At 34.4% G+C, this 13743-nt stretch overlaps 1 protein-coding gene across 3 annotated transcripts in view; it reads left to right on the plus strand.

Moving 5' to 3' along the window:
* Positions 1 to 13743, plus strand: part of SMC6 (structural maintenance of chromosomes 6) — a 78773-nt gene that overhangs the window by 53220 nt on the left and 11810 nt on the right. For all 3 annotated transcript variants that reach the window (XM_007183491.2, XM_057557887.1, XM_007183492.3), the window contains 5 exons: positions 654 to 734; positions 1832 to 2002; positions 7718 to 7855; positions 8845 to 8990; positions 12382 to 12507. In XM_007183491.2, the coding sequence (XP_007183553.1) occupies positions 654 to 734; positions 1832 to 2002; positions 7718 to 7855; positions 8845 to 8990; positions 12382 to 12507 (662 nt within the window). The remainder of the gene's footprint in view (positions 1 to 653; positions 735 to 1831; positions 2003 to 7717; positions 7856 to 8844; positions 8991 to 12381; positions 12508 to 13743) is intronic.

Below are 13743 nucleotides of genomic sequence, written 5' to 3' on the forward strand. Positions count from 1 at the left end.
TTTCTCTGTGGACTCAACACTGTCATCATTTTTTTTTTTTTTTAAACTGGTTATGTTTTTCCTTTATAGCTACTTTATTTATTTATTTATTTATTTTTGGCTGTGTTGGGTCTTCGGTTCGTGCGAGGGCTTTCTCCAGTTGCGGCAAGCGGGGGCCACTCTTCATTGCGGTGCGGGGACCGCTCTTCATCGCGGTGCGCGGGCCTTTCACTATCGCGGCCCCTCCCGTTGCGGGGCACAGGCTCCAGACGCGCAGGCTCAGCAGCTGTGGCTCACGTGCCCAGCCGCTCCGCGGCATGTGGGATCCTCCCAGACCAGGGCTCGAACCCGTGTCCCCTGCATTAGCAGGCAGATTCTCAACCACTGCGCCACCAGGGAAGCCCCAACACTGTCATCATTTTAAATGCTAAGGTGGAGTACTTATATCTGCTTTGCATGAGAGTGGATTAGCAATAATGGTGATCAAAGCAGACTTTATACATACTTTTCTTTGGTTCATTTAATACTAATGTGTCTCTTTCATTAACTATGGAATCCTTCTGTAACATAAAGCAGAGTAGAACTTTGTTGATTAATACATCCTTCCCCAGGGTTTTTGTTTTTATTTTTCATTTATTTCTATTTACTAAAATCTAAATACTTTTTTTCAAAAGATGAAAATAAGAAAAAGTATTTCTGAAATTCGGGAACTTGAGAATATAGAAGAACACCAGTCTGTAGATATTGCAACCTTGGTAAGATTCTTTTCCTCAATTTAAATGTAATGTTAAAGGACAAATCTGTCATTTAAGTTAAGAGTATCTACTCTCAGCTTTATAAAAAAATCCTTTTTTGAGGCTACTTTTTATGATTACTATGTCCATTTACAAATAAGGTAGAAACTACCTGGTGTATGGCCTTCAAGTTCCTTAATATTTTGTATATGTAACTTGCATACATTGTAATTGGTTTTGTCTTCTTCTGTCGATACATGAAATAAAACTTTATCAAAGCTTATTATGTAAATAGTTCCCTTTCAAACCAAACTACCTAGCATAGTTTTTTTCAGAATTAATCAGTATCAATATTAGTGATATCTTTTAGTCAGTTGAAGTTGGTCTCTTTGCATTATTTTTTCTTCCAAGTTAATGGTTTTAATTCACCGCATATTTGTTACTTTCTCTTAGACATCTTTTTATGACATTCAGCTTAGCTCCCTGGGTTACCATAAGTAGTGAATTAGATAGATTGCAGAGTCTTGTTAAAATGAATCAGTATTTACTAGTTGTCTACCCTCTACCAGGCGTCATGTTAAATGCTGAGGGACACAACAGTGAACAAAACAGATCAAGTCCCTGCACCGATGGAGCTTTACTCTAATAAGAATTTGTCTTCATTTTTTATTAGTAATCTGGTTTTCCACGTAGTGTTTTTCTGCTTTCATTACTTTTATTGATAGACTAAATTTCTTAAAGGTATGGACTGTGTCTTGTTTATTTTTGTTTACTCAGCGTCTAACACATTGTCTGGCATAAGATATATATGTATATACATTATATTTTGAAAGAAAAAGTGAGTAGATAGAATAAAAGTTACCCCTTTTGATTATGACCTCAAGCACAATATAGTTTGTCTTCTAAATGTAATCCTTTTATATTTTTGAACCTATTTCTTCTACCTCCTAATTTACCATTAAGAGTATGAAAATATCATAATTTGTTATTTGTATTTGTCTTTAATCTGATTTACTTGTAGCCTATAGTTTCTCCTCTTCTAGAATTGTTTGTACTGTTTTTCTATTTGATTACTTAAGTGTTTTAATTAATTCTATATGCTCTGTAAATGTCGCCAGGAAGACGAAGCTCAAGAAAATAAAATCAAAATGAAAATGGTTGAGAAAAATATGGAACAACAAAAAGAAAATATGGAACATTTTAAAAGTCTGAAAGTAGAAGCAGAAAACAAGTATGATGCAATTAAACAGAAAATTGATCAGCTATCAGAGCTAGCAGATCCACTTAAGGTATGTATTATTGTTACTCTACTATATATATTTTTTATGTTTCAGTTTTATGTACGTGGTATACTGGCTAGATATTACCTCAACAGAATTTATGGCTAAATGTAAATATAACTGTATAAAACCGGGCTGTAAACCAACTTTTCATCATTAGATCAATTAGAATTAGACACTCTGCTCACACCTTTAAGGAGAATAAATTGCCAAATTTCTGACCCCCCAGAAGATTACAGCTTTTGTTACCTTTTTATTTTGTGAGATTTTTTCTTCTTTTAGAACTAGAGGCAGGACATCTTATCTGTCTATACTGTTTCTGTGCTTACCTGTTCTCTTGTCCCACTTTTCCTCAATAGCTGAAGAATTAGTTGATATAAAAGCCAACTTGAAATAAAATGCTACCCAATTCCCATTTATTAACATATCTGCATTATATTCCAGCTAGAATTCAATTAGCTTTTTTTTTTAATTAATTAATTTATTTATTTATTTTATTTTTGGCTGTGTTGGGTCTTCGTTTCTGTGCGAGGGCTTTCTCCAGTTGCGGCAAGCGGGGGCCACTTTTCATCGCGGTGCGCGGGCCTCTCACTGTCACGGCCTCTCTCGTTGCGGAGCACAGGCTCCAGACGCGCAGGCTCAGCAGTTGTGGCTCACGGGCCCAGCCGCTCCGCGGCATGTGGGATCCTCCCAGACCGGGGCACGAACCCGTGTCCCCTGCATTGGCAGGCGGATTCCCAGCCACTGCGCCACCAGGGAAGCCCTTTTTTCTTTTTTCTTTTTTTTTTTTTTTTTTAAAGCACATACTTTTTGGAACCAAAGTAGGGAAATAAAGTTATTTAACAATTAAATTCTGTAAATTTCACCATGTTTAATAGCTTTGCTGTCAAGTAGCTTATTATCATTCTCATTTTTATGAATAGCTCAATTATTCTCGAAACCTCAAATTTTATTTATAAGACATTGAGAACAATTAATAGTATGTTTTAAGAGGAGAAAGGTTTATTGATGATAAAACCCCCTTTTTTTGCAGGAAAATTACCCCTTTGAATCAAAATGTATTTAGATATTTTAAAAATTGAAAAGAATTTGCGTGCATATGAACTTTACTGTAATTGTCTCCATTGACAATTTTAGAAAACATAATTTATTAAAGGAAGTTAGAGGAGGAGCTGAGCAGAAACAGCTTTTCTCTGTTTGCGGTGGCCTCTCTACAGCTGCTTTCCATAGAGCTGTGATTCCTGCCTGCTGTTGTAATGCAAGGTGGTTTACTTTTTTTCTATTTGAGATAAGAATAAAAAATGGGAAAATAGACTGATAAATTACTGATTAAGAAGAATATAAAATTTTAATAATAATGTTGTGAGGAAGGAAAAAGTATTAAGGATACTATTGATAAAGACAAATAGTAGTTACTACAGGAAATTAGAATTAAAAACACAAAAAGTCCAAGATAAAAAAGAAGACAAAATTAGTTTTTAAAAGAAAATAGAATAAGAAGAAATAAAATAAGTATGAAAATTGTCAGGAATAGGAGAGAGAGAATTCAAAACTCAGAAATTAGAGCAGTGAAGTTAAAACAAAGATGAGATAAAAGAAAATTTTAAATGGGTGAAGGATTGAGCAGGGAAACTTAAAATGATAAAGTATGCTAAAACAATATAGGAAAAGAAACAATTCTCACCCAAATTGTCCAAGATAGCTTAAAATTAAAAACAAAAAATGAAGGATAAGCTGTGTTCTGTTCTTTTAGGGACGTGTAGGCTAACGCAACTCCTGGAATTGGGAGTCCGTAGATAAGTTCAAGAGCAGAACATATGGGCAGAAGGGAGTATGAATTCTTGGTCTTAAGTTCCTTGCCTTGGTTGCAAATAAGTGAAAGCTAGATGAGTCCTTCAGTAAACCTGCATGCAGTCAGCCAGTAGCCAAGAGGGTTTTGCTTTGCAATATGCCATCCCAATAGCCATCAGTAACAACAGAACCAAGAATATTTGGCTAACAAAAGAATTTAATTCCTCCGAAACTGTCTTTGTGATATATTAGCAGCTTCTAAATATAATCTGTTTGCTATCAGGATGTTTGTTCATTTTATGTCAGAGGAGTGGTGAGGAGTGGAATACTCTGTTCAAATATGTAGTCATTGTAATCTTGGCATAAGATTTCAATATTTTTCTCCCTTTGAACAGTTTATTTTGATTTACACTGCAAACTTAATGCTTTAGTCACAAATTAAATTTTTTGTACAGGGAGCATGACTTACGTCAAGAATGATTGTCTGCATTTTGGAGTAGGAGGGCCTCTCAGTTTCTGATAGGGATAATGAGTGTTTATTTGGATTGAGGCTGACTATGCTTTTGAAAATTCCAAGATCTAATGATCTATAGCTTTTTAAAACCTCATAATTGATGTAGAGTTATATGAAGCAAGTGGCTATAATACATACTGTAGCAATTTATCCAATGTTGTCGGGTAACTAAAATTGGTTATTTAGACATCAAAGAGAATAAAATTTTTCAATGATTCTGTCCCTTCTAGCATCTCAGCCTATTTTTTTAAAGGCTGAACTTTTTAGGGCTACATCAGAATTAATTTTAGATCTAATCCGACCTAGTCCTCACCCCAAAACCAGGATGAGTGTCACTAACTGGCCTTTAATATCTCTAAGTCTCTGTTTCACCATCAACAAAATGAAATTAAAAGAAATACTCTCTTGGTTTCTTTTTGTTTTAAATTTGATGATACCTATGATATAAATTTATTAAATATATAAGGACAAGTCAAAAGCCATGATAAACGTGGAGAAAAGAACATTAAATTCTTTTCATCCTATTTTATAAGTCACGTCTTTCCCTTTCTAAAGTTGCTAGGAGAAAAGATTAAGCAGCACAAATCTGCCCTGATATAATTGACCCCTTTGGCTCTAGAAAGCTGATTTGGTTCCCTAAAGCAAACGTGGACATATTTATTTTGAAAGTTTCTACCAAAAATGATTAGAAAGTTTAGTGTTCAACCATTCTGTTTTATAAACTATTCCAATTTCTAACTGTAGTATCTCCTACTATGTAAATTGCACCCATTTTCTTTTATTCTCCTCAAAGTAAAGGAACAGAGTATCTCCATACTCCATATAACAGTGTTTTTATTTTTAATAGAACTCTGCTATAAAAGCTGTATATTATTAAGTGTCTACCTTGGGTGATAGTTATTTTTAGCAGTACGAACAAGATGCAGTAAATTGTATTCTTAGGTCAGCAAATAGCCTACATCTATTCTTTTATATGAGGTAAATACTTGCAATTTTTAGATACTTCACGTGTTCTTTTTCTTTTCGGGATATCTCCAAATATTCTGTCTTCCTTGATGCTGTAGTTTTGGTTTGTGTTCGTTTCTTTTTCCTTGTAACTGTGATTCTTGAGGCTGAACATGATCATCGTAGTATGGTGTGTCCAGTACTACACTCAAAAAGCAAACTGACTAAAATTTAATTGGGTGGTTATTAAATCAAGAGCCATTTTAAAAATTGAGATTCAGGGATTCTCAACCTACTAAAACAGAATCTCCAAAGGTGGAGTTTGGAAATCTGTTTATTTTTTAAAACATCCAAATTGATGATAAAGAAGTCAATCTGTATATCAGTATTTGAGAAAGCTGCTGCAATTGGTGGCTATATATATATATATATATATATATATATATATATATATATATATCATCTTCTAAATAAAATCTTTTCACCAGGCTATGCCTCCTTTAAAGAAATTTGTTTACTGCATGTACTCAAATAGAAGGCAGATTCCCATAACAAGGGAAAAATCCAGTAACAAAGGAAAATATATTTTAGTTGCCATTCATATATGAAACTATTAGGCAAAATAATCAAAATCTGTACTTGACATTCGGTCTACTAATTTAATTGTACATGAACACAAAATCACAGGTACAAAGTGATATGTTTAACATTTAGAAACACTGCTTTGTTTCCATTTGCATTTCATGAATTAATTTTTTTAACCTTTCTCATGTGTCTTCTGCATTGTCATCTTTATCGTGATTAGAGCTGTATTTTGAGTAATTAGAAGAGTTGAGTGATGGATTTTTCCAGAGCTCTTGATCTTCTCTTTCATCTACATTATTTTAAATATAGCACTTTTAATAAATCATCTTATAATTTAAATAGGGTAAAATTTACTCTTTTTTGTGTACACTTAGGAGTTTTGACAAATGCATAAAGTTGTGTACCCAACACCACAATCAAGATACAGAACAGTTCTATCATCCCTCCCCCCTCCCCCCTCCCAGATTCCCTTACACGGCTCCTTCTTGGCCAAACCTCCCCCGCCCTTAATCTCTGGCAGTCACTGATCTGCTCTTTATCACTATGGTTTTGCCTTGTACATAATATCACGTTAAGTGGAATCATAATATGTAACCTTTTGAGCCTGGCTTCTTTCATTTAGCATGGTGTATTTGAGAGTTATTCATGTTATCATTATCTGATCAATAGCTTATTCCTTTTTATTACTGAGTAATAATTCCACTGTATGGAAGTACCACAGCTTGCTTTTTCATGCACCTGTTAAAGGACATTTGGATGGTTTCAGTTTTGGTGGTTATGAATAAAGCTGCTCTAAACCTTTAAGTGTAGGTTTTTGTATGATAGGGTTTCATTTCTCTTGGTTAAGTACCTAGTACTATAGTAAATGTTGTAGATTTTTAATTCATTTTTCAATTATTCCTTCTATGTAGAAATATTACTGATTTTTGTATTGGCCTAGTATCCAGTGACCTTTCTAAACTCACTTATTAATTTCAAAACTTTTTCTTTGGAATTTCTTTATTCACAGTCATCTCTCTTTTAAATACAATTTGATTCTTCCTGTCCAATCTGTATACTTTTTATTTCCTTTTCTTATTTTAATTGAACCATCCAGGACCTCCAATAAATGTTAAATAGAAGCAATGGGACTGCACGTCCTTGTCTTGTACTTAATCTTAAAAAGAAAGCACTTGTTATTTCATCTTAAAAGTAATGGTTAGCTGTTATTTGTTCTTGTTTGTGTTTCTTCTCTTTATTTCTTTCTTTTGGGATTAGCCAAGTAATTTTTAGTGGTCCTTTTTAAAATGTCCTCTACTAGTTTGTTTAGCTACAATTTTTGTGTTTTTGTTTTTTTCCCAGTGGTTGCTGTGCGTTACAATATGCATCTTTACCTTATAGTTTACTACTGTTTCCCTTTAAAGTGATCTTGGGATAGCTTCTTTACAATTATATTTTGTTCTCAAAATTATGAGGTTACACCTCCAGAAATGATGACCAAATAAGTCAGTGTTAAATTTCTTCACATCTTTTCCTCCTCCACCCCAATTCACCTTTTTTTAAAACCAGGTTTCCTCTGTCAGGTACCTCTGTAATATACAACACTTGCATTGTTTTAAGTCTTTTCAGGCTAACGTAGCTTCCCAGGAAACTGCCTTGTTTACCAAAATAAAGTTGAGAACACCATAAGGTATGGAGACTTCAGACAAGAACTTTAATATGATAATGTGACTTTTCAATTTGGGAAACTCCTCATTTCTCTTCAGAAATGTATGGATATGAACTTAATAACACTTGCCTCTTAAAGCAGCATAATCCTGTCCACTTTATTGAGTTGTCAATTAGTTTATGCCTATGCTGATAATTTTTTAAAGCAATCTTTATAGATTATTTTGGTTTTATTTAAACAGGATGAATTGGACCTTGCTGATTCCGAAGTGGATAACCAAAAACGAGGGAAACGGCATTATGAAGACAAGCAAAAAGAACACTTGGTTACTTTAAATAAAAAGAAACGAGAATTAGATATGAAAGAAAAAGAACTAGAGGTTATCCATCATTTTTTTTAATGTTTTGTTTATACCCTTAGTCATGATTATTAAAGTGTGTTTTCCTAATGTCATTTTTTCCAGACGTAGACATGTTGTCTGATGACTATCTGTTTTGTATGAAGTAACACCTGTTTCAGTGAATCAACAGAGGAAAAGACTGAGGGACTCTCAGAGTGTGGGGACTTCTTAGACCAACATGAAGAGGACTTTAGGCAGCACTGCAGCATCCCCATGTAGTGTCACTGAGTGATTTGGAAAATGGCACTCCCTCCGCTGAAATAGTTCCTTAAATGCCCAGCTTGGCAAATGCATACAGCTTTATGTCAGAAAAATGCTCCCCTGCCTCTGAGTAACTTGGGTGTAAGCTGGGTTGCAGTTCAGCTCCCACTTACTAGATAACCTTCGTTGACAACTGAAAGCAGCAGCCCTGTTTTTAAAGGAGAGTAAGTTGAGGGCAACCGTGGTTTAACCTAAAAGAGATGAATTCCAGCTTTGCTTTTACATGGCTTAGGAAAATGATTTAAACTCTGTAATTCATTTCCCTGCTTGTTTAAAACTTACTGTACTACAAATGTCGTGAATATAAATACTATGTTTAATATTTTACAAACACGAGGGTCTTTGTGTTTTCAGTACTACTTGATGTTCAGAATCCATCCTAAAACACACAAAATGCTGTGTCTGACCTCAGCACCCTGGGTGCCAAACCTTTCATAACTGCTACTTGAAATTTGTTTCACTAGGAAGTTATGGAGCTCTTACAAATTATTAAAGTTGTGTACACCAATGCAGTTTTCTCTTGAAGATTATGACAACTCTGGACCATATTCTCAATATAAAGCTTAGAACAATAATGATATTAAACATAATTAAAATACATTTCTTAAACATAAGTTCAGAATTCTATTTTGCATATTTTGGCACAAGTAGTACAGTGAATTGTTATATCAAAGAAGAGTTTTAAAGTTAAACATCTGTTATCTTAGGAGAAAATGTCACAAGCAAGACAAATCTGCCCAGAGCGGATAGAAGTAAAAAAATCTGCATCAATTCTAGACAAAGAAATTAATAGATTAAGACAAAAGATACAGGCAGAACATGCTAGTCATGGAGATCGAGAGGAAATAATGAGGTAAGTGATTGCTCGCTTTTCTACTTTATGATGTTATCCATAGATATATAATAGTGAGACAAAAAATAACATTTATATATGAATCTTAAATTTGGGTAAAGTGTTGCTATGGCATATAGTTATAGCTAAACTAGCCTTTCATACATGTATTATTAATAAACTTTTTTCCTTCGGAATTATTACAGAACTCATTACAGAATGACATTTTAACATAGTTGCCATTTTTATACCTGTAAGATTCATATAGACATGAGGATATTCATCTTCAGAAGTAATCAAAGAAATGCAAAGCAAAACAATTAGAAGCCATTTTCATATATATCAAGATGAAAAGAACGCATATTTCATGTCAGTGAGATTTCAGTGAAATGGATATTTGTATATTACTTGTGAAAATGGAAGCTCTAGTTTAGTTAGAGAGCGGGTTCTGAAGCAAGAGTACCTCAGTTTGAATTGCAATTCTGTTACCTACTAAACTGACTTTGGAAAGTTATCTAATCGCTCTGAACCTCAAATTTCTCATCTATAAAATTGGTATAATTATAGTACTTACCTTATAGAGTTGTTATGAAGATTAAATGAGATAACCCATAATAAACAATGTATAGGATACATAATATATTAGATGTTATTGTTATTAGTCTTTCTGAAAAGTTTTAAGGTAGTTTATGTTAAACGCCTTTAAAAATTTCAATTTGGCCAAGTAATTTTGTTGTTATAATCCAAAATGAAAAAAACAATTTATACTTGGATGTTTATTGCAGCATTAGTATTTTTTTTTGTTGAGATATGGTTGATTTACAATATTATATTTCAGGTGTACAACATGGTGATTCAGAATTTTTATAGATTGTAGTCCCTTTATAGTTATTATAAAATATTGGCTATATTCCCTGTGCTGTACAATATATTCCTGTAACTTATTTATTTTATACATAGTAGTTTGTGTAACACTAAAAAATTAGAAATTTTGTATAACTGGATGATAATGATTGAATTACAGTAGAAAATTATAGCTATTAAACTTTATGAAGAATTTTTCATATTAAAAAAGGCAGGGAACAGGAGTGATCTCAATTCTGTTTTCACAAACTTTGGGGAAAAAGGGGAAGAAACAAAAGTAGTAACAAGTTTTTCTTTAAAATAGGTAATACCTTACATGTTTTAAAAATATAATGTGAAAGGGCAGACAATGAATTTTTTCACTTTTATTTTATTTTATTAAATTAATTTATTAAATATGCTTTCATGTTTCTGTATGCAAAGGCAAGATGATATGAGTATGTGTTTTCATCCTTGCAGATACAAAAAGTAGTACACTAAGCTGTTTTAGGTTGCTTTCTTTGATTTAATGATATATTTTGTAGATCTTTCCATATCAGTACATAGGCATTTTCTCATTGTGTTTTTATGTTTCACAGTATTTAATCATCTCCTACTGATGGATAGTTGAGTTTTAACTTGATTTTTTGCTATTATAAATGGTGGTACACAACAAATAATTTTATACATGCATTATTTTGTATAAATTCGGGTTTTTGGTTTTTGTTTTTTTAATAGGATAAACTCCATTTTGGCAGAGTCCCCTTTCTAGGGATTGTCCCTTTTTTTTCACTCCTATCAGCAATGAGTGCCTGTTTCCCCACAGCCTAAACAATGTGTGATTATCTTAGATTCTTTTTGCTGATAGATGTATTTCCTAAAAATATATATATACACCTCAGTGTAATTTTAATTTGCATTTCACTTCTATTAAATGTGGTTAACATCTTTTCATGTCTTAAGGACCGTTTATTTGTATTTCTTTTTCTGTGAATATTTTTGATGTGAGGAATGTATTTTATCTTTTTCCAAACGGCTGTTTAGCCATTTGAAAAGTTATTGGTCCTCTAATTGTTTTCTTAAGAATGGCCATAGGAGTAATATTTTTTGTATTTTTGCAAGTTCAAAACTATTTGTGTCTAGCTTTTGAGTTTGAAAGATAAGAGTTTAGCCTGGTATAAAAGCCTCGTTCTCCTGAGTATCTGTGTATCATGATGCTCATCTGTTAACGTTCTGTAACTTATCCAGAATGTCGAATTCTGTGATCCTTTCCTTGGTATACACAGTGCTTTTTTTTAAAAATATATAGATTTAAGTCTTACTTCTTAAAAGTTTTCTGGTATTTTACTTTTAAGTATTTTCTGTTCTGTTGTCTAGTGTTCTTTTTAGAGGTCTTCAGTTATACATATGTTGCATGTACTTTTTCTTCTCTAGTTATTTTGTCTAACCATTTTATCTGGGGTTTTTTCCTGTTTTGTTTGTTTTTCTCATTTCTCATCTCTTTGTCTGTTGATGTTTTCTGTGTTGTCTGTTTGTTCCTATGCGTCATCTCATTTTGTCTCATGTCTTTGCTTTTTTGCTTTTTGTCTACACTCCCTTGCCCCACCTTGGGTTCTGCAAGTTCATGCTTCTCCTCCTCTTGTCTGTTTGTAACCTGTTGTTGTTTACCTATCTGTTAGCTTTGAATTCTTTAATTTATCTTTTCCTGCAGTTCTTTCATTTCTGCTTTGAGGTATTCCTTCCTGGTAGCACTTGTGTCTTGTTTTGTTTTCTTTTGTTTTAATTTATCGTGTTCAATTACAGTTTTAGTCTGCTTTGTGATGACATTGTTGTAATAAGTTTTCTTTGTCTGTAGAGAGAGTTTTGCTGCTCTTTCCCAGCGCTCTTTTTCCCCCCATAAATATCTTTGTATGTGTGCTTTGTTTGTGCTTTTTTTGTTATTCGTTTTTTAATTGGTTGGATTTTCTGGGACTGGACATTTGAAGGAGGATGGGGGACGGATCACTGAGAGCCTTGGCCAGGGTTCGCCCTTCATCCTTTGTCAGGATCTTTCTCTCCCTCACTACAGCAATGAGCTGTTGCCTCCACGGTAGCACCCTGAGAAGCCATGTCTTCCCGGCCTCTTTGACCTTGTCTTGTTCAGGCTGGGGCTGGGGGGGTCCTAATGCCCAACCTGTGTTCTTCTGTTCCTGCACTGGCATCTGTCACTAAGGGGAACATTTCTTGCCTTCTGGTGTGATCCCTTCCTTGCTAGAAGATCTGTATTTGCTGGTATTCTCTTACGATCAGCCACTCTGGGCCCCACTTGGGCACTTTCTTCACTTACTTTCTCTGCCTTCTCTAGGGCTTGCCCTTTGTTTCTGCCCAGCCCTGCTAACAGCTCTCCCCAGTCAGGGCTGCATGCTCGCATTCTGGCAGTGTATTTGTCTGGAGATTTATGAAACCTGCTACTGCTGGGCCCTCTCAGCACTCCCTGTACTCCCTGTTCTTCCTATTAAATATATTTGAGATTTTACTTTATGTTTCATTGAATGGCATTTATTTACTTAACATTTTTTTCATAAAATAGGCAATATCAAGAAGCAAGAGAAACCTATCTTGATCTGGATAACAAAGTAAGGACTTTAAAAAGGTTTATTAAATTACTGGAAGAAATAATGACCCATAGATATAAAACATATCAACAATTTAGAAGGTAAGTGCATTAAAAAATATTACCACATATTGTACATTTTTGTTTTTTCTTTGTTTTCACATTCTCCCTTATAAATAATAAAATTAAATTAAAAGAACTTCCATGATTTAATCAGAAAAGAAATGGTGGTAGTGCTTGGGATCCTGGATTTGAAGGGACTTTTATAGTGAGCTTTTTAAACTTAAACTGCATTAGATATGCTTTACTGGATAACTTATAGATGGCTGTTCAGTGTATGCTTAAATGGGTCATTTGGAAGCTCACTGGTTCTGTTAACAGACTATTTCACTCTTGGACATTGCATGTTCTTAAGGCATACGAGTTTTGATGGGACATGTTAAGGCAGTTTCTCAGTTGATTACCATGATCTACTAGGATGGTGTAGCTCCATGGATGCAGAGTCTATGTTTTGTTTGCTGCTGTATCCCCAGTACCTACTACTGTGCCTGAAATGTAGTAGAAACTTGATATGTATTGGTTGAATGAATGAGTACAGGATCAGCAAAACTGGATGTCATTAATATACCCAGGAATGTGCCGATGGACAGAGATAAGTTAACCTCAGCTAAAATCACAAACCACAGAAATAAAGGACAGTTTATAGGGTAGGGTTGCCCTTTGATATACTTGGATCCAAGGCAGCCCTAGTCTTTCCACCTAACGTCTGTTTTCCCCATGGCATTCCCTCAGTAACATGCGTTTTAACTGTACTTATACCAAAAACTATAATCTTAAGACTGTAGAAATTTTTTTTAATTTAGCTCTAGTATGTATGGGGAAATTCAAATAAAGCCGTAATGAGAAACAGGCTTTACGTGTTTGACCATATTCCTTAACTAAACTATAGCTTAGTTTTTGAAATGTGTATTTCAGTTTTATATGCATGTTATTAGGACTTGACTTGAAGAGTTTTTAATTTTATCCTTCTGAGGCTGCCTTGCAGTTTTGTTAGGTGGGACCAGAGCAGGCTTTGGTGGAGGACTGATTTTTTTCCTACCTGTGAAGCTGTGTTCTTCTGGGTCCTCTACTGATATGTTGTGAGGTTATTCCACTCGTGCCTTTGGGAATATGAACTATTCCTGGCTCTGGGTGACCTCGGGGGTTGTTTCTGCTTCTGTTGGGTGTTTCTCTCACCAGCCTCGGGCAGTATCCTCACACTGACACTGATGAGGAGGGCACTCAGCCTGAGGCTCTCCCACCCGCCTCTGTGGTCCTCTAGAGCTCGCTCTGTGCTGC

Source organism: Balaenoptera acutorostrata, chromosome 12, assembly GCF_949987535.1.
Source record: "Balaenoptera acutorostrata chromosome 12, mBalAcu1.1, whole genome shotgun sequence".
In the NCBI taxonomy this organism is placed as follows: Eukaryota; Metazoa; Chordata; class Mammalia; order Artiodactyla; family Balaenopteridae; genus Balaenoptera; species Balaenoptera acutorostrata.